Raw genomic sequence first — 22,749 nt, 5'->3', positions numbered from 1 at the left:
GTACTTACAATTTAATTTAGATTTTTTATTTAATTTAAACATACTTTATTGAGAATTCAAATGGATGGTAAGGCATATACAATGTACATAAACCCTCTCCAAAACAAAAAGTTATTTTAAGTCGATCCCCCCCCCCATTTTTTTTTTCAACAAACTTATTCATTTTCTGCATATGTCCTGGAATTAACTCAATCTGCAGTTTATTGGTGCATATATTTGCCTATTTTGGTTACTATATGTATGTTTACTATATTTCATTAATTATAAGTTTAATTCTATGTACTCCAGTGTGTAGCATAAACTGTAACTACCTGTAAATAATAATATCTGTATAAATAATTTTATCATTATACATGTACTATTATCTTGCATTTCAAGTGAGGTTCTAACTGTAACTCCCCACTTTTTGATTTAATTATGAATTTAACTATTTAAATACTTGTATAATATTATACGATTATATACGATTATATTGATGCGGTTGTGTGCTGACCCCATCCTGCCACCACCCCTGGAATTTTACACTTACATTCATAGAACCCCCCCCCCCGCCCCCCCCCCCCCCCCCTGCCCCCCACATCAAACCAGGCTCAGACTCATGCATGGTGTTTTTGCCGCAGGCACTTAAAATGACACATGGAATCAACATCCTTCATTTCACATTCCTTTTAATTTTTAAAAAATCTTGAGACCGACACGGTTCCTAAGTGAATATTGCACGTTATTTCATAGAAAACAAAACATTTTTCTCTTCTTCTTTTTTAGAGTCAGTCGAAAAGGGCTTTTATTACAAAAAAAAACAAGCTTAAAAAGACGAATGTCACATTATTGATATGATATTATAAACATGTATAAAAAAATAAATAAATTAGCAAGCAGAAAATGTGAGTTCACCTCGTATTTTTTAAATACATGTAATTCAACTTGATAGATAAAGATTTGGGAAGGGGGGGGGTATTCCCTGGCTGTCCCAAGTGTCTGTGCTTAATGTATGAGCGTTAAAGAAATTAAAAATGGAATATTGAACCTTCATTCAAAGCAAATATATTTATATAGATCCATTTTTTCCAATGAAACTGATATGTTACTAAATAAACATGTATTCCATCCAATTCAACAATTCAAATTAAAAGGAAAATGTATCTATGAAAGAGAAGAAAAATTTGAATTTTAAACAGATAAACAGATTGGTTATAATTATTCATCTTCCGCATGTTATACATATCTACTCGTATATCATGATATGTAAATATATGTACAATTTAGATTATATATACTGAAGCAGTTTTATCTTTACGATAAGGCTTTGATAAAGTGAAATGAAATACCTGAAATCTCTGAATTTCTTTTATAAAGATTGGTATGAAGTTTTTTTTTTTGTTTTTTTTTTTTAAATATTGAAGATCTCATCTGCATATTTATCATTTGTTTTCAATTTATGTCAACTTAGCTGAAATTTACGATCCGCCGACTAAATGAAATCTATTTATAGGCAAGTAACCTGTCAAACCGGTTAGTAGAACTCTCCAGGAAGCGAAGGTTAGAAAACTATACCTCACCCAAACAAAAAGTCGCTCGGACTTCGTAGAAAGAAAAAGGGGAGTTTTGAGATTCAAATCAAAGAAATCCACGATGGACCACGAGGCAGAGCACCTGCCTGAGTACAAACGGATGCACCACCTGACATACCGCAGGAATCTTCGCGTGGTCACCGTAGTCTGGGGGTTATTATCGGCCTGTTTTGTGATCTTGAATGCCGTCGCCTTCATCCAGCCCCAGTGGCTGGGGGACACAGAAACCTCCCCAGGGGTGGGGTTTTTCGGTCTGTATGAGTACTGCGAGCGGCTACAGGTAGGAGGGGAGTACAGCTGTCGTGGGGACTTCATGGACTTCGCCAGCCTGACCAACGACTCGTTCCGTGCAGCCAGCATGTTAGTTGGGGTCTGTAACCTCGTCTTCATCTTCTCTGTCGTCTGCCTGCTGCTCTTCTGCTTCCTGAAAGCCGCCACTGTTCTGAAGATTTGTGGAGTGTTACAGGCCATCGGATGTAAGGGGTTATCTATACATAATGATAAACTTTAATTTTTATTTTGCCAAATTATGGTTGAAGACTTCCCTGTAATAAAAATTAAAAATTAATCAGAAAAGAGCTCAAGTCTGGTCCCAGATTTGATTTTAAAATTACAACACATTTTGACAAAAGTCAGTAATATGTAAACAAACTTTTATAAGGAATAATGAATTGATGTCAATATAACATAATTTTAGGTGTGTGTATGGCCCTGGGCTGCATCATATACCCCAACGGATGGGACGATGAGATGGTTCAAAGGACGTGTGGTAAGGACGCCGACAAGTACCGTGTGGGTCAGTGTCAGGTCCGCTGGGCCTTCATCCTCGCCATTGTCCTCATCTTCAACGCCCTTGCCATGGCGGTCCTAGCTTTTGTTCTGGCGGCCAAACAGGCAAACCTGCTACAGAAGGCAGAGTATCGCAAACAGAGATGTAAGTACCACACATTGGTGGATTACTTTAATGCAGTGGGATAATTGTAGTGACTCTTGGTTCTTGAAAGAGGGATTGCTGAATTTTGCTTTGCAATGAAAATGCATCTACAATTGAAGCTTAGATTTTATTTCAATTTTTAGATTTTTATGTTGAACCAAGAACCAAGATAAATCATTTAATAACTTTTGTATATATTTGTATTATGATTTATGAACACCCATGGCTTTCATCTAGTAGTGTGTTTGTTTGCTTCACAGTGCAAGATTTTCTCCTTATTTAGAACATTTTGATAAGGGCTTGGTCTCTCATTGGTTTGAGAAGAAATTTTGCAACAAAAATTTTGTAATTTATTAACTAATCATATTGATATCGTAATTCAGAAATTAACTGTACATTAAACTTTTTTTAACTTTAAAGTGTAAAATTTGATATATATAAGTTCACTTTTAAGATTTTCCTTTCATTTTTTGTATTGATTAGTTGTAACTTTTAGAGGGTGTCTCTCATTATCAGTTAACATGCAAAAAAGAGAAAAGTGAGTTAGGGAAAGAGATATCCAAGCCCATTCCTTGTATACCTGTGTGCAATATTTATATATTTTTTTGCAGACATAAAATAAGTTGTTATCTAGAAAAAGGTATGAACCATTACTAATTCTCAAAGACTAACAACAATTAAGCCTGCATGTGTGTAGTTAGTTTTCTTGACCTGGTGCCTCATCTTGATCTATTTTCATGTCAACTTCTTTCCAGAAATAAATGAATTTAACATGTGTGATCTTAAGTAAAAGGTCATATGTTGGAATATTTTTGTAAACAAGAGGAGTATTTGATCAACTGTAAGGCCAACTTAATTATTCTATCAGTATTTTAGTTACAGTAAGACAACTCAAAGCATAACTTAGTTAACACCAATCAAACAAGCTTTATTGAATTGAATCCTCTCTATGACATCCCAATTTTGGGGGTGGGGGAGTGCACAGCTTATGACTGATGGCTTTTTATGAAATTCTATCAAGCATCGATTATTCTGATTTTAGAGTTTCATGTTGAATCTAATCTTGCATGCTTTGTTTATTGTTCATTGTATCTTCTTAAACAGGATCAAACTTTGTTTACATGTATTAATGAGCCACGAGATATCACTCATGTTTGCTTCAAAATTTCTTGTTACATGTTACAACCAATTTGTCAGATATTTCTGGTTTAATGATACTCAGTCTCCTAATTAACTGATCACTTGTCCTTGCATGTACAAATAAAGTTTATGTCGTCATTTAAGTGTACCAGTCAGGTTTTGAACACAGACCCACTGATTTAATTGGTACAGTGCTTTCTGCTACTGTTCTAATTGTAGCCTTCTGTCAGTTGTTCACAAAAGGAAAGCTTCAAAGACTAAATACACATTGTATAAAAATCTAACTGCATGTTTTCTGTTGTAAAATGCAATAAAATTTATAGGACACCTACCGGTATAATGCATGGATGGTCATAAGCTAGGATAAATATACACTGGGGATAAAGGCATGATCAGTTACTGTTAGTCAATGAAGTTTATTAAGTGTAAATTTAGAAAGTAAAAATTTTTTATTCAATTTTTGTTTACATTGCATGGCTTGTATTGTTCATAAACAAAATAATTATGGTGTGAAATGAATAATGTATGCCTAATCCTTTGTAGCATCGTTTACAAATGGAGGATTTACGGACATTAGGCCCATCAACGAAAAATCTGTCATTGACGAAACAGCCATGGTAGACAACTCTTCCCAACAGGGGGATGACATCAGGCTGTAGGGCAGACAACTCTTGAGAAGTCAAACTTCCTTAAGAAACACAACATCAATTATAATTAAAGTTTAGGTTTAAGTTGTAGACGTTACTTCCTACATGTAAAAAAAATATGTATTTAAAAGATTTTGACAGATATATATGTAATACTATAATTTTATTACATGTACCAGGGTACGTATAATTTTGAGGGTTATTCGATTTTAAAGATGTTTATGAAGATTGAATATTTGGCTGTAATATGAAAAATCAGTTGTCACTGTAATTGATATCAATGGGATGTGACATGCACTTGTAAAACATTAGACCCCAATCTAGATGTATATCATTGTACATTGTATATTTTTTACTTTTTTCTCATGTGTCATGTATGTAATACTCATTATTCATATAAAACTGTGTATCAGGTTATTTTAATGTTGGGAAATTTTGGCAAAGTTTGACCCAAGAAAAAGTTCTATATTTTGGTAGATTTTCATAATTCAAAACTTGCTGGTGAGTTTTTGATAAAATTTTGTTATCCCTTAATATAACTCAAGATATTCAGCCCCCCCCCCCCCCCAAAAAAAAATTTCCTGACATGCAACAATTGTATGAAAGAGGCATTCTGCAGAAGTTATCATGTCTTGATAATACAAGTACGCAAATGCTTCCAAAAATTGTGAATCTCCATTTTGAAATTTTATAATGTTTAAGTACATGTTTTTGTAATTGAATCAATACAAGATAATAAAAACATGTTTATGAAGATTTACATATGCATGATTGTACAAAAGAATTTCTTTCTAATTTTTAATTACTGTAAGGTCCTATATATTTCATTTTCCCATTAGAAATCCATGTCTTTCTTTATGACTTAAATATTTTGTCATCTTGGGTGAACAAATTAAACCGATGAGATTTTTATTGGCAGTCTTCTATATCTGATTTTTAGAAAACCCAAAACATTAACAAAGTACACTAGTACTTTGCTACATGTTGCACGAGAGAATCCTTTCTTGGGTACATTTTGGTTTTGGAAATAATTGGTATCGGAGAACAACAAGGCAGACTGCAGCACTCTATTGAGTGTACTTTTGCTGCTAACAGTATAGATACATTTACTGCTAACAGTAAAGTTCTAAGATTTATTAGAAACTATGGCTGGTAATTACATTTTTATTTTCAAAATTACAACTGTTTGTTTTTGTTTTACATGTATTAAAATATTCACTATCACTGGTATTAGAATATCTCAAACATTACTGGTAGTTCATTTGTGGTTGTGTTTGTTTCATTTTATTTTACAGTCACAGTGCTTTGTTTTAGGCCTGTTCATATTTTGATTGCCTACATATTTAAATGCTTATAGAAGGTTGTGCTATATTTAAGTTTATGATGACAAGATATTTCTTTTATTTGTTCCACAGTGTTATACTTGAATCATATCAAATCAACACATTCCAGTTTATTACTACAACATAGGTATTTTGATGAAATATGTGATATTAAATTTGTTTTTTGCGTAGTGCTGGTACTGATGTTAAAATTTTCCATGCAAGAATTGCTAGACATCCATCTAGTTGCCCTGAATTACCATCAGGTGGATGGATGTTTTAGCAGAAACTGTGAACTTTACAAATAATTATCTAAAGAAAAACATGTATGTGAATATTTTTGTACCAAAAAAATTGAAATGTGATCAATAAACCTTTCCAATCCTAAACATTTGTCTTTATCATTCAAAACATTGGACTGTTATTTGTGTAGTCTGCTTTGTCTTCAAATCAATCATTATATCACGTATTTACAACAACAGTGACAAGATGTGAGGAATATCTCCACAAAACTGAATGAAGGGAGACAAATCATTTTGGAACTTGATGTTTAAAGGTTGGGGTAATCATTGAAAAATTCAAAATATGTAATCTGTAACTGAATGGTGAATGTACAAGGGTCAATCTCAGGAACTCGGGGGGAAAAAGCCGATACAAGCTGTGAAAATGCTCAATGGTGCAAAAAATATCAACAATTATTTGCAGGTTGTGTTTAACTGTAAAAAAAAATTGTGTTGGGGTTGTGGTATTGTGTTTTGAATATAAAACAGTCCGAAAGAGAGTAGAATATCTGTACTAAATATTTGGTCCAAAAACAAGTAACGTCAACCGACGTTCAGGGTTATTGTTACTGTAAACTAAGAGATACATGGTTAGAAAATAAAATCTTTGAAGAACTAAATTACGATTTTCGAACGAATGTGTGCAAATAAGATGTTAAGTGGTTCAGTGCCATTTTAAATTGTAAGGAGAAAGGCACAAGAGACTAAGCGTGATATAAAGAAGGGGTATATCCATAAACTGTGCGTGTTTAATCTTGACGTCATGTTTTGAACGTTACCGTGCGCCGTGGTGACAAAACGTGTTGTTTTTAAAAAGAGGTAACAAAAAAACCGATTCATCAAATTAATGGACTAAAACTTCACATATCAATAACATAAGTGTTGATGCACAGATTAATCTGTTAAGTATGACTTTCATGATTCAGAAAAATATATGATAGACAGCCACATTGTCTTCGTATTTTTTGATTGACCCTCGTATTTTTGGATACGTTCATTAGAAAGAGAAATTTTGTAATACAATCGGTGTCAGGTTGAAGCAGTCAATGTGCAAACTGGCATTAAAACTGAATATACATTAAACATGACCTGTAAGTAAGTAAAATGTACCTGTGTGTGACCTCATTACATGAAAACCATTGCAGAACCATACTAGTTGATGGTAACAAATTGTCAGAATCAATACTAGCAAAGTCTTGATCATCAATGATTATAATGCCCCTTGTGTGCATTTTAGCAAAAAAGAAAAACAGTTTTGTTTACTTTAAAATTTTATTCTAATTCTTGCACAAATCATTATGTTTATGTGCAATATATACATGTCTAATGCATGCTTATAAATGAACACTTCACATAACAGACTCAATGTATTTTTAAAAAGCACTAAGAAAGTGAGACAGGGAAAAGGCTTGTATATTGATGTTATAAAAGATACCAAATTTTTTATTTCTTTATACAATATTTTTTCAATATCACTAAATAATTTATTTCATAACTAAACATCAGATACTTTTACATAGTGTGGAACCCTCCGCTAGACACCAATATACATCAGATACCAGCACACATAGAAGAAATATCCCATAAACAACACCTACCCCCCCGGCCTATACCACACTGTCCCCAGTCACGTACAGGAATATTTTGGAGACCGCCGTCCCTGTGTAGCGAGACCTGAGGTCTGTAATCTGCATGGTCAGTTCCAGCTCCACGTCCTGGGGCCCCTGGATCCGATAATTCAAGGACACCACAGCTTGGGCAGAGTTCTCAACTTTGAGGTCAAAGTATCCCCTATTCACTGCCATGACTCCAGATTTTAGGGGTCGTGCATCAATGACCTTCAGATCCCAGGCAAACTGTTTCTGGGATGTCAGAGGCCCAGACATGGCAAACAGATCTGTTGGGATCTTTATATTGGATGGGAATGAGAGAAAGTTGTAGGAGAGAGAGATAGGAGCAGTCAAACACTCTACATCTCCTCTCTGGCAGGTGAATGAAGTCCGCTTACATCTCACACTGAAACAGATATAAATTCATAGATCATGATGATTATATATGTATATATCATTTACAAATAAACCCAACATCCAATGTGGTAGTTAAATGTGTGCAGTTCCTAATATCGGTACATGGATCATTACATTTGTGAGTGTGATATTTCATTTAGGACTTTCTATCTTTGAAACGTAGCAAGCCCTTTTTAAAAAAAAAAAAAAGACTTAAGCAACAGAAACACAAAACCTGTTTCTGCGAGAGCCCATGGGGGTCCTGACAAAGCCCGGGGGACAGGTTACTTGAGGACATTTGTAGCTGCCTCGTGTGTTGAAGCAGATGGACTCGGGAGCCGTGCAGCGATAGGTTCCCTCAGCACACTCATCAATATCTGTAGATATCCGCAAGGTAACAAAACAACATATTAACATACTACTTATGTACAGAGTTAGTTGTGTTTAAAACATAAAAGTATGAGAGCTATGTTTTGGCAAAAATAAAATCTTATTCCACAAGTTTTTATAACAACAGAACTTTGGTATAATATGGGTTTAAACTATACAAGAAGTACAAGAAATGTTACCTTAAAAGTTGATTTTACGGCATCTACTGAAACTCTGAATGTTTTTACACATTGTCAAGACATATATTTTGTACAACCTTGGTTACTCACCTTGACACGACCTTCCCCCTCCAAGTGTCCTCCATCCGTTGGGACAGGTACACATATAGGAGCCTGGGGTGTTGATACAGGCCCCTCCACACACTCGGCCTCGCAGGGAGTAGGACTGACACTCATCAATGTCTGTAAAACATAGGTACCCAGGTAATGAAAGATCACAGAGCTGTAAAACATAGGTACTCAGGTAATTAAAGATTTCATAGCTAAAACATTGGTACTCAGGTAATCAAAGATTTCATAGCTAAAACATTGGTACTCAGGTAATCAAAGATCACAGAGCTGTAAAACATAGGTACTGAGGTAATCAAAGATTACAGAGTTGTAAAACATTAATACCCAGGTAATCAAAGATTACAGAGCTGTAAAACATAGGTACTGAGGTAATCAAAGATTACAGAGTTGTAAAACATTAATACCCAGGTAATTAAAGATTTCATAGCTAAAACATTGGTACTCAGGTAATCAAAGATTTCATAGCTGTAAAACATAGGTACCCAGGTAATGAAAGATCACAGAGCTGTAAAACATTAGTACCCAGGTAATCAAAGATTACAGAGATGAAAAACATAGTTACCCAGGTAATTAAAGATTTCATAGCTAAAACATTGGTACTCAAGTAATCAAAGATTACAGAGTTGTAAAACATAGGTACCCAGGTAATCAAAGATTACAGAGCTATAAAACATTGGTACCCAGGTAATCAAAGATTACCGAGTTGTAAAACATAGTTACCCAGGTAATCAAAGATTACAGAGTTGTAAAACATAGGTACCCAGGTAATCAAAGATTACAGAGCTCAATGAGACAAGGTACCACCTAAATAAGATCATCATTATCATTTTTACGGAATACAACTGGCAATCATCAATGCCTTTATAAAAGATACAGGTTACCATAGGTTAACAAATAATTTTGCCACAAATATACATGTGAAAAGAACATTTGCAGGAAATTCACATGAAATTTTCCTATGAATTTTACGAGGAAAACTTTTGCTAAACATTACAAAACAAGATATCTGTGAGCCAATACTCACTAGTAATACCCCATCTCTGATGTGAATATGCAAAATAAGCAAAGTCAACATTTGACAGGAACTTGGCATATGATTGGTACAGAAATAAATCCCACGTTTTGGCATGCCTTAACAAATAGTGTGTAAAAATTTCAAGCATCTGTGATAAATAGTTGTTGAGAAATCTTTGAAGAAAATTTGTTTGAAAATTTAGGCTAAAAATAAACAAAGTTGTCATTTAACAGGAAGTTGACATCCGACTGGTGAATATCCCACGATATGGCATGCCTTAACAAATAGTGTATTAAAATTTCAAGCATCTGTAATAAATAGTTGCTGAGAAAAATACAACAGAAATTTCTGTTATGGACAGACAGTTAGAAAGAAGGGCAGACAGACACACAAGGGTAAAACAGTACACCCCCTTGTCCTTCGGAGCAGGGGTATAATTACTCTATTCACCTCATGTGAGTTTTGCGTGAAATGATTGGATGTGAAATCGGACCGCTAACCTGAACAGGTGCGTTTATCTGGGTTAAGCTGGTAGCCTGGTCTACAGGTACATTCGTAGGATCCCACCACATTCACACAGCTGTGTTCACATCGGTTCCTATCCTTACACTCATCAATATCTAAAAGATAAAGGTCAAATTTTGCTCATAAACAGCATTAGAGTTACTACATACCTACATAGGAGCTCCCTTTTGTTCAGTGCCAGCATTACAGGTAAACATACCTACATAGGAGCTTCCCTTTTGTTCAGTGCCAGCATTACAGGTATAACATACCTACACAGGAGCTCCCCTTTTGTTCAGTGCCAGCATTACAGGTATAACATACCTACACAGGAGCTCCCCTTTTGTTCAGTGCCAGCATTACAGGTAAACATACCTACACAGGAGCTCCCCTTTTGTTCAGTGCTAGCATTACAGGTAAACATACCTACACAGGAGCTCCCCTTTTGTTCAGTGCCAGCATTACAGGTAAACATACCTACACAGGAGCTCCCCTTCTGTTCAGTGCCAGCATTACAGGTAAACATACCTACACAGGAGCTCCCCTTTTGTTCAGTGCTAGCATTACAGGTATAACATACCTTCACAGGAGCTCCCCTTCTGTTCAGTGCTAGCATTACAGGTAAACATACCTACACAGGAGCTTCTCTTTTGTTCAGTGCTAGCATTACAGGTAAACATACCTACACAGGAGCTCCCCTTTTGTTCAGTGCCAGCATTACAGGTATAACATACCTACATAGGAGCTCCCCTTTTGTTCAGTGCTAGCATTACAGGTATAACATACCTACACAGGAGCTTCCCTTTTGTTCAGTGCCAGCATTACAGTTACATTTGTAACTTCCTGGTGTATTTTCACAGACTCCATTATAAGGACAAATGTTGCCATAAGAGCACTCATTGATATCTGAAACAAATACAGTAAAACTTGTTTAGTATGAACACTGGTGTAGCCAATTCTCGGATATAGTGAATTTTTTTTGAGTCCCCAGTAAAATACTTAACAAATCTTTGCAAAAGTTTATGGTGATTACGAATTTGGATATAACAAATTTACAGATATAGCAAACTGATTTTAAGTCCAGTAGTGGTGAATAATAATGAAATTTAACACTTTTATAATGAATTTCTTCACATTTTAAAAAGTTTGCATTATTATTTAACATAATAGTTTGAATGAATTTATTTTCATGTTTTTTTTAATTCACAATCCAATTATTAAAGGTATCAAAGTAATGTATGTTTAGTTTAAGCCTCAATAAGCAAAAATAAGAGGTACATGGGCCACATCGCTCACCTGAGGAAAAATAGGCATGATAAAATCAGCTTAATGGAGTCATATTACAAACTATCTGGACAATGTAGTATAATACATGCAGATCCTGTATAAATAAATATCAATTTTTTCCATTGGATATTTTTATGTTTTTTATCATTAATCCCTTTTCTAACTATAAAATCATCTTTTATAGTAATATCACATGTTGAGAATTGCAGCTCTTAAAAAGATCCTAAACAATTGTTTATATATGGGATATAAACCTACATCATACCCTGAACCCCTTGTGAGACCCAATCGTCCAGAAATCATACAGAAGCCAAAATCTAAACAATATCAAATAATCACCTAGCTGATTAATTTCGGAGAAGAAGATTTTTATAGATTTACTCTTAATATTTCTATGTAAAAATTCCACCCCATTGTGGCCCCACTCTGCCCTCAATGAATCATGATTTTCACATCTTTGAATCTACACTACCTGAGGATGCTTCCAAACAAATTTCAGCTTTCCTGGCTTAATAGTTTCTGAGAAGAACATAAATGTTATACCTTTAAAGATTTACTCTATACATTCCGATGTAAAAAGTTGACCCTTCCCCATCGTGGCCCCACCCTACCCCCAGGGGTCATGATTTTTACAACTTTGAATCTTCACTAACTCGGGATGCTTCCACACAAGTTTTAGCTTTCCTGGCCAAATGCTTTCTTAAAAGATTTTTAAAGATTTACTCTATATATTCCTATTTAAAAAATCAACCCACCCCCATTGTAGCCCCACCTTATCTTGGGAGTCATGATTTTCACAACTCTGAATCTACACTACCATAGGATGCTTCCACAGAAGTTTCGCCTTTTCTGGCCAAATAGTTCTTGAGAAGAAGATTTTTAAAGATTTACTCTATATTTTCCTTTGTTAAAAATTGACCCTCCCCATTGTGGCCCCACCCTACCCCCCAAGGGTCATGATTTTCATAACTTTTAATCTGCACCACCTGAGGATGCTTCCACATAAGTTTCACCTTTCCTGGCCAAACTGTTTCTTAGAAGATTTTTAAAGATTTACTATATATATACCAGTATGTAAAAATTCGAACCTCCATTGTGGCCCCACCCTACCCCCAGGGGTCATGATTTTCACTACTTTAAATCTACACTACCTGAGAATGCTTCCACACAAGTTTCAGCTTTCCTGGCCTAACAGGTATTGAGAAGAAGATCTTTTAAAGATTTACTCTATAAATTCCTTTGTAAAAAGTCAACCCCCCATTGTGGCCCCATCCTACCCCCGGGGGTCATGATTTTCACAACTTTGGATCTACACTATCTGAGGATGCTTCCACACAAGTTTCAGCTTTCCTGGCCAAATGTTGAGAACAATATTTTTGAAAATTATGAAAATATGAATTAATTCCTTATTATCATCCCTTGTAAGAGGGCTTGATCCTTAATTTTCACAACTTTAAATCCCCTTAGGCTAGGGATGCTTTGTGCCAAGTTTGGTTGAAATAGGCCCATTGGTTCTTGAGAAGATGTTGAAAATGTGAAAAATTTACAGACAGACAGACAAAATGTGATCAGAATAGCTCAATGGAGCTTTCAGCTCAGGTGAATTAATTATAGTCTGGTGAAAGAAAACATGTATATAGTGAATTTGCTATTGTTATTATTATGAATTTGTTATACAGATATAACAAATTACGGATATAACGAAGTAAATCCATTGGTCCTTAGGACTTTGCGATAACCGAGTTTTACTTTATAACATAAAAGTTGTTACAGCAAAATTTGTTTTCAACATTTGTGTAGAGGTTAATTAGAAGGACATTAAAGCAATCATGAAAATGTCTCTGCAAAATATTTAATGCCCTCGAATTTGTATACAAACATATAAAACCTTTTTTGGTGTTTTTCTTCCTGATACTGTAAACCAACTTTTATTCCCACGCGAGAAAATTTATTGTGAATATCTAAGTTAAGTTACTAAAATTGGTTTTAATTACCTGTAATAAAAATAGACTTAATTACAAAATTATTCTATGCAAAAGCTGATAAACTGCAAAAAAAAAAAAGTGGTGGAATAATTTTACGGTCTGTTAGTTTACATTTATTGGTTTGTTGAGAAATGATTGATTACATTGATAACCCCTGAGATATTACTGTTATACGTGTAATTTGCTGCACATTAAATATGAAAAAGAAATCTTTTTTTTTCACCTTCACAGTTGCCCTGGGAGTCTCGACGGTACCCCGCCCCACAGGTACATCCAAAGCTCCCTGCCGTGTTAACACACTCCTGGTCACTCTCACAGGTGTGTACACCTCGAGCGCACTCATCAATGTCTGAAATTAAAATCACAACTCATTCATAAAGGAAACAAAGGATTCGACAGGTGTGTACATTTTGAGCGCACTCTTTAATGTCGAAAAAATCCAATTCATTTATAAAGAAAACAAATGATTAGACAGGTGTATTATTGAGTTTATACACTTGAGCACACTCATCAATGTCTGAAATAATAATAAGGAAAACAATGGATCAATGTAATCACCTTCACAGGCCTTGGTGAGGGGGTTGACCTGGTGACCCACGGGACAGGAAGTGTCACGGATACAGCGGTACGAGCCGTAGGTGTTGATACAGCGCTCCGTGGGGAGACAGACCCCTGACTGTTTACATTCGTCTATATCTGTGTACAGAATCAAAAAGAGGACACCCTTATGTTATCTCATAAAAATGTATGTATGTGCTATGAAGTAACAAAAATTACTTTTCTTCCAAAATATGGTAACAAAATAAACTATGCATAAATTTTTGTTGTCAGTGATTAAATATTAATTCTTCTGAACAAATGACATTGGACAGTTGATTCATTTACATAAAAATATCATTTTAAATCAAAATAAAATTTACCTATTAGAATACTAATCAAAGTTAACCTGGTTATTCATGGGAATAACAAGTATACACTCATTAAAAAAAAATAAAAAATCTTTGTAATCAGTTTATGGAACAATAAATCAAGTAGTAAGGATGGTTATGAATACTGTGGATACTTCAGTAGAGGTACACACCCACACACATTCCTAGTGAGTCTGCCTCCCTCCCTCGAGGACAATTGATGGGCTCACACCGCCCGGTGGCCCCTGAGAACCGAGTCCCTCGCTGACAGGCGGGCTGTCTACACCTGAATGAGCCCTCGATGTTCAGACACTCGTAGCCATTGGGACAGTTATGAGTCCCCAGGGCACACTCATCAATATCTGAAATCAGCAATATCAGTCCATCAAATCTTATCTCCACCCACACATCCTTGCATGAAGTTCAATTTGTTTTATGAATATTACAATAAAAATACACATAATAATATACATGTATGTGTATTTCATTTTGGCTCTAGTGTATGTAATAGTTTTAAAAAAAATAGAGCCATGGGAGATCATTGCACTTCTGTCATCTACATCTACCAGTTTGTAATTGATTCTTCTGAAATTCAGAATTTCATTTGAATTGGGCAATGAGAGTGTAAAGCTTTCTACTATCTATCTCTTTGAATGTGTGTCTCTTCTGAAATTCAGTATATTGTTTTAAAAAGGCAAAAATTTATGAGAGTACAAAGTCTAATACTGCCTACCTCTACAAGTTTGAGTCTCTTCTACCATGGAGTATCCCGTCCCACATCCAAGGATCCTGCGACAAACAAAGGATCCGACCGTGTTCTCACAGCGCTGTCTCTCCGTACAGGTGTCCAAATCAGCTGCACACTCATCCGTATCTATCAGGCAGTGTAATCATGTAATAATGTTATAGACACAAGGATAAGAGACACACTCATCCGTATCTATCAGGCAGTGTCATTGTGTAATAATGTTATAAACACAAGGATAAGAGACACACTCATCCGTATCTATCAGGCAGTGTCATTGTGTAATAATGTTATATTTACATCTACCAAGCATAATTTCCTCTATTTCTTACGGAAACTTATAGTTAATTCATAGCTCTATAGAAACAGCCAGACTGAAATCTACACGCTTTATTTCTCGATTGGTCGAAATCTACAGCGGCTGAAAGTGACAGGAGTGAAATTGACGCGCCCTGTTTATCGATTAGTCTGAACCTAAAGCAACCTCAGTAAAATCCCGGCCTGCACGAAATAATCATGACGATGCCAGACTCAAAGTCTCACAGGAGACGATTTGGCTGTTTCTTTTAGCTAGCATACTTTAAATTTGTACATTACTAGTAATTTAGTGAATTTTACTAACTTTTCATAATCAGTTTATTAATTAGTTAAAGAAAGATGTTAATATAAACAATAAAATGCTTTCTTTGATGATTCATGCGGGTTATGAAGGTAGCGATCATTGCAGGAAAAATTTACATAACCCGCTAATGCAGGTTATGTATTTTTCCTGCAATGTCGGTACCTTCATATCCCGAATGAATCACCAAAGAAAGCATTTTATTGTTTATATAAACACAAGGATAAGAGACACACTCATCCATCTCTATCATCAGTGTAATCATGTGTAATAATGTTATAAACACAAGGATAAGAGACACACTCATCCATCTCTATCAGCAATATTATCATGTGTAATAATGTAATCAACATAAGGATAATAAGCACACTAATTTATATCTATCATCAGTGTGTTCATGTGTAATAATGTTATAAACATGATGATATATTTACTCAGTCTACATATATCAGCAATATAATCATGTTTAATAATGTACTCAACATTAGGAAAAGAAGCGCACTCATCCATATTTGTCACCAGTGTAACCATGACTGTGTAATACAGTAATTGAAAAACGGATATGTAATGCAATCATCCATATCTATCAGCATTGAAACATGTGTAATACTGTAACAACAGAAGGATAATATTTCATTTTTATCAGCAGTGTAATTATTTGTAATAATGTAATCAATATGCTGGTAATAGGAACACTCTTCCATATTCATCAGCAGTGTAATATGTGTACTGGGTATGTGTATGAATTGTTCACTATGTATCAGCAGTGTAATTTTGTAGTTTCTTATATCTACTAATATATATTTGTATAAGCCTTAAGAATTTTTTTTTTTACCTACATTACATAAAATACCGGTATATTTATGTTCTTTCAATTCTATTCATATTTTATGCAACTATAAGAATTTTTAATATTTATTGATTACTAGTATCCTAGATGGTTTTAGTTTGTTGTCCATAAGCCCACAAAGATGGCACTTCAGTTTCCTACCTTGACATGAGCCTGTGGCTGTGTTATAGGAGAACCCACGGGTACACTGGGGGACCGTTCGACAAACCCTTGTGGCCGGGTCAACCTCTGACCCCGGGGGACAGGCTCGACACCGATACGACCCCTCCTGGTTATAGCATCCCTGACCCTGGGGGCAGTTTGCTGATCCCGATGCGCACTCATCAATATCTGTATTGTAAAACACAGCCCTCAAAGAATACAGCAAAATAATGGAGTATTATTTTTACATTATGTTCTATTGGGGGGGGGGGGGGGCTGAATGGTCAACAAATTAACCATCAGGTCTATCTAGTATAATTTTAGATGTGATTTCTAAAGCCATAAATAATTCTTTAGTAGAGGAAAATTTAGATTTAAAATTTGAACATTTTCTATATCTTTTATGCAGAGCTTTTCTTAAAGAGATTGATAGAGTCTTAATCTGGCCAAGAGTCCACAGAGATTGATAAAGTCTTAATCTGGCCACGAGTCCACAGAGATTGATAGAGTCTTAATCTGGCCACGAGTCCACAGAGATTGATAGAGTCTTAATCTGGCCACGAGTCCACAGAGATTGATAGAGTCTTAATCCGGCCACGAGTCCACAGAGATTGATAAAGTCTTAATCTGGCCACGAGTCCACGACCACTCAGCCCTATTAGGCATAGTTCACATTAGTAAAATTGACATTCTGAACAATAACTATTTAAAGTTTAAAAAGATTTTGTTTCAAACTATTAATTAAACCACAAAACATTAACATTTGATACCAAGAAATATTGTGGCAATACATGTACCAGAATGGCTTTATTTATACAAGTTATCTAATTAAGCACTGCTGTCTGAACATGTCCTTGAGATAGGCACTGACCTTGACAGTTGATGCCATCTGCTTGCAGTGCGTAACCTTGGTTACAGGCACAGCTGATGCCATTTTCATCTTCGACACATCGCTGTTGACAGGGGTTGTAGCTCTCACATCTATCAGCTGCGTAAAAAAAACATTCCAAAATAGATCAAATTTAATTACATTATCCCATCTTGTTTTATGTTTGTGGACAGCAGGTTATACAATTTACAATAATTTCCATATTGTAACATGTTGTCCATATTAAACCATATCATTCTTTTTTCTTATACAAATTTGTATACCAAAGGTACAAAACCTCTTGGTCCTCAACAAAACAATTATAATGCATTATTGTAATTTTTTTTTTTAAAATGGAACAATTTATTTGCATAATATACAGTTCGATTTTACAACTAAAGAATTCAAAAGACTCATACGTTCATCTTCAATGCAGGTGCTTCCATCGCTGTGTAAGGTAAACCCTGGGTTACACTCGCAGCGATAACTACCGATCGTGTTCACACAGATCTGTCCACAGATGTGACCACGGTGGAGGGCACACTCATCAATGTCATTCACCGGCGTGGTGCCTGGAATACAGACGTAAACAGATTATGATGCACAGCCGGATTGTATCCTGATAATATTATTGTGTTTTCAAATCAAGAAAAGGTTTAATGGTTTTAACTGCTGGGTGCTTGGAGTTAACTTATACTCACTGCTGCATGCTTTGAGATACATAACACTCACTGTTAAAGTGCTTTAAGATACATAATACTCACTGAGTGTATTGAGATATACAGTACATACTGTTGTCGGTTGTGAGTGCTTTGAGATACATAATACTCACTGCTGAGTGCTTTGAGATATATTGTACTCATTGTTGAGTGCTTTGAGAGACATAATACTCACTGTTGAGTGCTTTGAGATGTATGGTACTCACTGTTGAGTGTCTTTGAGATATTTAGTACTAACTGTTGAGTGCTTTGAGATACTTGGTACTCACTGTTGAGTGCTTTGAGACATTTGGTACTCACTGTTGAGTGCTTTAATATATTTGGTACTCACTGTTGAGTGCTTTAAGATATTTGGTAATCACTGTTGAGTGCTTTGAGACATTTGGTACTCACTGTTGAGTGCTTTGAGATATTTAGTACTCACTGTTGAGTGCTTTGAGATACTTGGTACTCACTGTTGAGTGCTTTGAGACATTTGGTACTCACTGTTGAGTGCTTTAATATATTTGGTACTCACTGTTGAGTGATGCTGACCCCAGACAACACTCGCTGAAGGTGGCGTCACACGGCCCCCCAAAGTTCTCCCTCTGTAACAGCGAGCAGTCTCCTCTCATAGTCCTAGTGGTCAGTCCCAGCTGACAACAGTTACAGCACTCCTAAAAATAGAACATCATGTCAATAACTAAAAACACCGAGTCACTCTTCATTTATAAACAAGAAACATTGGCCATGGAAAGCATTGTGACAATAACGTTTTCATAAAAAAGCTCCCAATTTTTTTTTTGCATGCAACTTTAAAAACTGGCTACTGAGTAGGCTCTGTTGTAAAAACTAAATTTATCAAACCATTTCATAACAGTTACTGGTACTTAAGGGAAAATTGGTTTACAACATTTGTGACCGAGTCAGAGGTAAAAGCAGATGACAAGAAAGTCTACTTTGTCTATACATAACTGTAGCAAAAAATAAAGTCTGATTTAGTGGGGTTTTTTTATAATTAATTTAGACATGCACACACGAAACCTTATATTGCTCTGCTCCGAACATATCGTCTCTGATGGCACAGCGGCCAAAGTTCTGGGCGTCTGTCTTGCCGCTCTGACACTGGTCTCTCTGCTTCTGCTTCATACAGCAGACCTTAAGGATGGACAGACAGCTGAACTGGTCCCCTGCCCCCACCCCGGGGACAGTCGTGGAGTACCCCTCACATGTGTCCGAGTCTGTGGCATACTGTGTTCCCTTCAAACAGCAGGTCTCCAGAAGGTCCTTGTCCACAGCACCTACACAGAAAAAAGGCACCTCAACACAAGTCATTGATAATACACAGAAAAACGGCACCTCAACACAAGTCATTGATAATACACAGAAAAACGGCACCTCAACACAAGTCATTGATAATACACAGAATAACGGCACCTCAACACAAGTCATTGATAATACACAGAATAACGGCACCTCAACACAAGACATTGATAATACACAGAATAACGGCACCTCAACACAAGTCATTGATAATACACAGAATAACGGCACCTCAACACAAGTCATTGATAATACACAGAATAACGGCACCTCAACACAAGTCATTGATAATACACAGAATAACGGCACCTCAACACAAGTCATTGATAATACACAGAATAACGGCACCTCAACACAAGTCATTGATAATACACAGAATAACGGCACCTCAACACAAGTCATTGATAATACACAGAATAACGGCACCTCAACACAAGACATTGATAATACACAGAAAAACGGCACCTCAACACAAGTCATTGATAATACACAGAATAACGGCACCTCAACACAAGTCATTGATAATACACAGAATAACGGCACCTCAACACAAGACATTGATAATACACAGAATAACGGCACCTCAACACAAGACATTGATACCACACAGAAAAACGGCACCTCAACACAAGTCATTGATACTATACAGAAAAATACTGCATCAACACAAGTCATTTAATTGTTTGAATAATGTAGACGCATTTTACACAAAAATTGCCACATCTATGCCAAAGATTAAGGTCAATCAAATTGCGTTACATTTGGCTCTGTATTCTCTCTATCACTTTTGGCAGAGAATCAAGTACATCACTTAATGCTAGTCATATATGTACAAGAAATGATGTATCCAGAAATTATTTAATTCTGATTGTAATGCCTTATTTGATTGGCTAAACAAATTCATATATATCGTATAACATAACTTGCCTACGTCACAATGCGACGCGCATGTGAAAGGTATTAATCCGCTTGACGTCACCTTTAAATTTTGTACAAATTAACACCTTATACTAAATAATGGGCCTTATTTTCTGAATTTAATAATAGAAAATTAAATTATAAGGAATAAATTTAATTTCTACCTATGTTATACGAGTATAACATAACTTGGAACAGTTTACGCTTTTTTATAAACCACTTAGTGGTTTATAAAGCATAAACTGCCCCAAGTTATGTTATATGGTATAACATAGGTAGAAATTAAATTCATTCCTTAAATATGCCAATACAAATCCAGGCTAACTTGTTAGAAAATAATTTCTGCCAAATTTACAGTAAATGAGTAATACCAATTCTAATCAAAAACAGACCCCTTGATCTGCTCCAGTAGACTGCTACACAAAATGATTGAAAATTGAAGCAGATCAATGAATCTACTTTTAATTGCATTGGAAGAATACTGAAGTCAACCATAATGATCTGATGGAATAGAGTGTAAATATTGTTATAATTTGTTAAGGGTCTATTCATAAAAGCATCATTAAGCCTAGCTTTAAAACCATCTTATATTTTGTGGAGAGTCTTCTTACAGTATTTATTCTCCTTATTTTTTATTATTATAGAGTACTGTGGGTCAGTTGTAATTGATTCTAATGCTTTTAAGATAAATTCTGAACTCATTCTATGAATGTACATTCATAAAAAAGAAAAAAATTCCATTCCAAATTACCCCCCCCCCCTTCTTTAGAAAAGCTTGTGCTCACTGCAGTGTCAGTAACTACTAACAATTTAATAAGTACTTATGTATGTCAAACTTAAGGATCGCCACTCGACCAAGATTTTATATACAACGTAGAAGACATCCAAAACTCTGAAAGCATGAATGTTTATCTTATTTTATGATCATCTGCATCTGATTCAGCATACTAGTATACATGTATTACTACTACAAACACATAATTTAAAAAAAAGAACTTAGTTATAGAGAAAATGCAATAAACATGGTAAGAGCTGGTTGTCTAGGTTTTGAAATAACCACAGGGCTCTTTTTTTCTTTTATAAATGTGATGTTGATGTGACCTTAGGTTAATTGAATGACCTCATGTCAGAGTCATGATGAACTCCTGACCTTTGTGGCAACCATGCATGAGCTTTAAATTTGATGTTTCTTATTTGAAAAGTTATGGTTTAAACCGTTAATAAATGCGATGAACAAAAGTAGGAGAGACAGACAGACATGGACATGGGCCAGCCAGACCGATTTCTCAACCTTTTTGTACGTGTTTGTGGGGGAGGAGCAAAGGAGAGATGATAAATACAATTTTTTTCAAGACTTGCTTATTGATAGAGGCTATGGTAAATTGATTAACTAAGTTAAGTATAAATGTTTTTAATGAACATTTAAATCCATGAAATATTATGACTGACTTCTGATACAATGTCTATAAACTGTATTCCAATTTCTTTCTTACTTCATCTTTTGTTGTATAAGAGGTAATCTGAAGTTGAAGCAATTCTAAATAATCTACTGTCCAGATATTTCAAGTTAAATTCTCAAATTAGTACAACAGAAGGTTGAAAAGAAAACTTACCCAGTGATACAGAGAGACACTGGACCAGGATTAATCCTATAATCACCACTCTAGCATGTAACAGTTCCACCATCTTCTGGTAAGTTCAGATCAGATACTGTCCGGCGGTGAAAGTGGATCACTAGTACACGATCTCAATCCCACTTGATCATTAGTTTATAGCCAAAAGTTGAAAACACTACTAAAATTCTCGTTTACATCCTAGTGATAGAATAAACACTTGCAGCCATCGACTGTAAGTTTGGTTGGAGACAATGAAAAAATTCATAAGGCCTCCAAAAGGAACTCTTAAAGTAATAAGTTTGTCTCCATTTTCTTTTCAATATCACAAAACACCTACAAACAAACCTAAAATGGTCTTTAATACCACACATACTCTCTTTGGTTATGAAAACTCCAGACAAACAGGTGAATTTGATCTGACAATTGCATACATAATACTGTCTTTGAGAACAAAAAATAGACATGGTCTTAGTGATTCCCCCTGTTGGAGCCCAGCCGGCCCTTAAAAATAGAAGAAGTACTTCAAGTTCTCAGGATGGTTTACTAGTAGCCTTTTCCTATTAAGGTCACAGCATGCACTCAGCACTGATAAGCTCCTTAGAATTGTGTACTGGGGAAAAAGGGAAAGTTTAAGAAGGCTGCTTCTTTTAAAATGTCTCAAGTACATCACAGCGTGGTCTCAAAGGCGACC

At 35.4% G+C, this 22,749-nt stretch overlaps 2 protein-coding genes across 3 annotated transcripts; one reads left to right on the top strand and one right to left on the bottom strand.

Annotated features, from left to right (window-relative positions):
• Nucleotides 1-1,528: 1,528 nt before the first annotated feature.
• Nucleotides 1,529-5,034, top strand: LOC105329936 (LHFPL tetraspan subfamily member 3 protein). Of its 2 annotated transcripts, XM_066080941.1 has the most exons (4): nt 1,530-2,047; nt 2,269-2,505; nt 3,117-3,145; nt 4,189-5,034. In XM_066080941.1, exons 1-3 carry the CDS (start codon nt 1,633-1,635, stop codon nt 3,125-3,127), a joined length of 663 nt encoding a protein of 220 aa, XP_065937013.1. In that variant the 5' UTR covers nt 1,530-1,632; the 3' UTR covers nt 3,128-3,145; nt 4,189-5,034. The 2 variants fall into 2 exon arrangements, with proteins under 2 accessions (XP_011429739.3, XP_065937013.1); XM_011431437.3 differs by lacking the exon at nt 3,117-3,145 and having other exon boundaries at nt 1,529-2,047.
• A 2,114-nt stretch (nt 5,035-7,148) lies between these two features.
• On the bottom strand, nt 7,149-22,338 carry LOC105329941 (fibulin-2). Its single transcript, XM_034449010.2, has 15 exons — nt 22,056-22,338; nt 19,246-19,502; nt 18,740-18,878; nt 17,923-18,075; nt 17,507-17,623; nt 16,636-16,824; nt 15,014-15,154; nt 14,454-14,642; nt 13,931-14,068; nt 13,596-13,721; nt 10,887-11,006; nt 10,097-10,216; nt 8,561-8,692; nt 8,137-8,278; nt 7,149-7,911 (listed from the first exon to the last, which is right to left on the bottom strand). The coding sequence occupies exons 1-15, from the start codon at nt 22,126-22,128 to the stop codon at nt 7,503-7,505; spliced, it is 2,445 nt and encodes an 814-aa protein (XP_034304901.2). The 5' UTR covers nt 22,129-22,338; the 3' UTR covers nt 7,149-7,502.
• Nucleotides 22,339-22,749: the final 411 nt, after the last annotated feature.

The sequence above is a fragment of the Magallana gigas genome, chromosome 4 (genome assembly GCF_963853765.1).
Source record: "Magallana gigas chromosome 4, xbMagGiga1.1, whole genome shotgun sequence".
NCBI classification, from domain to species: domain Eukaryota; kingdom Metazoa; phylum Mollusca; class Bivalvia; order Ostreida; family Ostreidae; genus Magallana; species Magallana gigas.
This window is presented reverse-complemented; position numbering and strand designations above follow the sequence as displayed.

Coding starts and splice junctions, on each gene's coding strand:
- LOC105329936 (XM_011431437.3), top strand. CDS start 1,633: ATGGACCACGAGGCAGAGCACCTGCCTGAGTACAAACGGATGCACCAC. Junction 2,048..2,268: donor AGTGTTACAGGCCATCGGAT/GTAAGGGGTTAT, acceptor ACATAATTTTAG/GTGTGTGTATGGCCCTGGGC. Junction 2,506..4,188: donor AGAGTATCGCAAACAGAGAT/GTAAGTACCACA, acceptor AATCCTTTGTAG/CATCGTTTACAAATGGAGGA.
- LOC105329941 (XM_034449010.2), bottom strand. CDS start 22,128: ATGGTGGAACTGTTACATGCTAGAGTGGTGATTATAGGATTAATCCTG. Junction 15,155..16,635: donor AGCCACAGGCTCATGTCAAG/GTAGGAAACTGA, acceptor ACTGCCTGATAG/ATACGGATGAGTGTGCAGCT. Junction 7,912..8,136: donor ATGGGCTCTCGCAGAAACAG/GTTTTGTGTTTC, acceptor TATCTGTTTCAG/TGTGAGATGTAAGCGGACTT.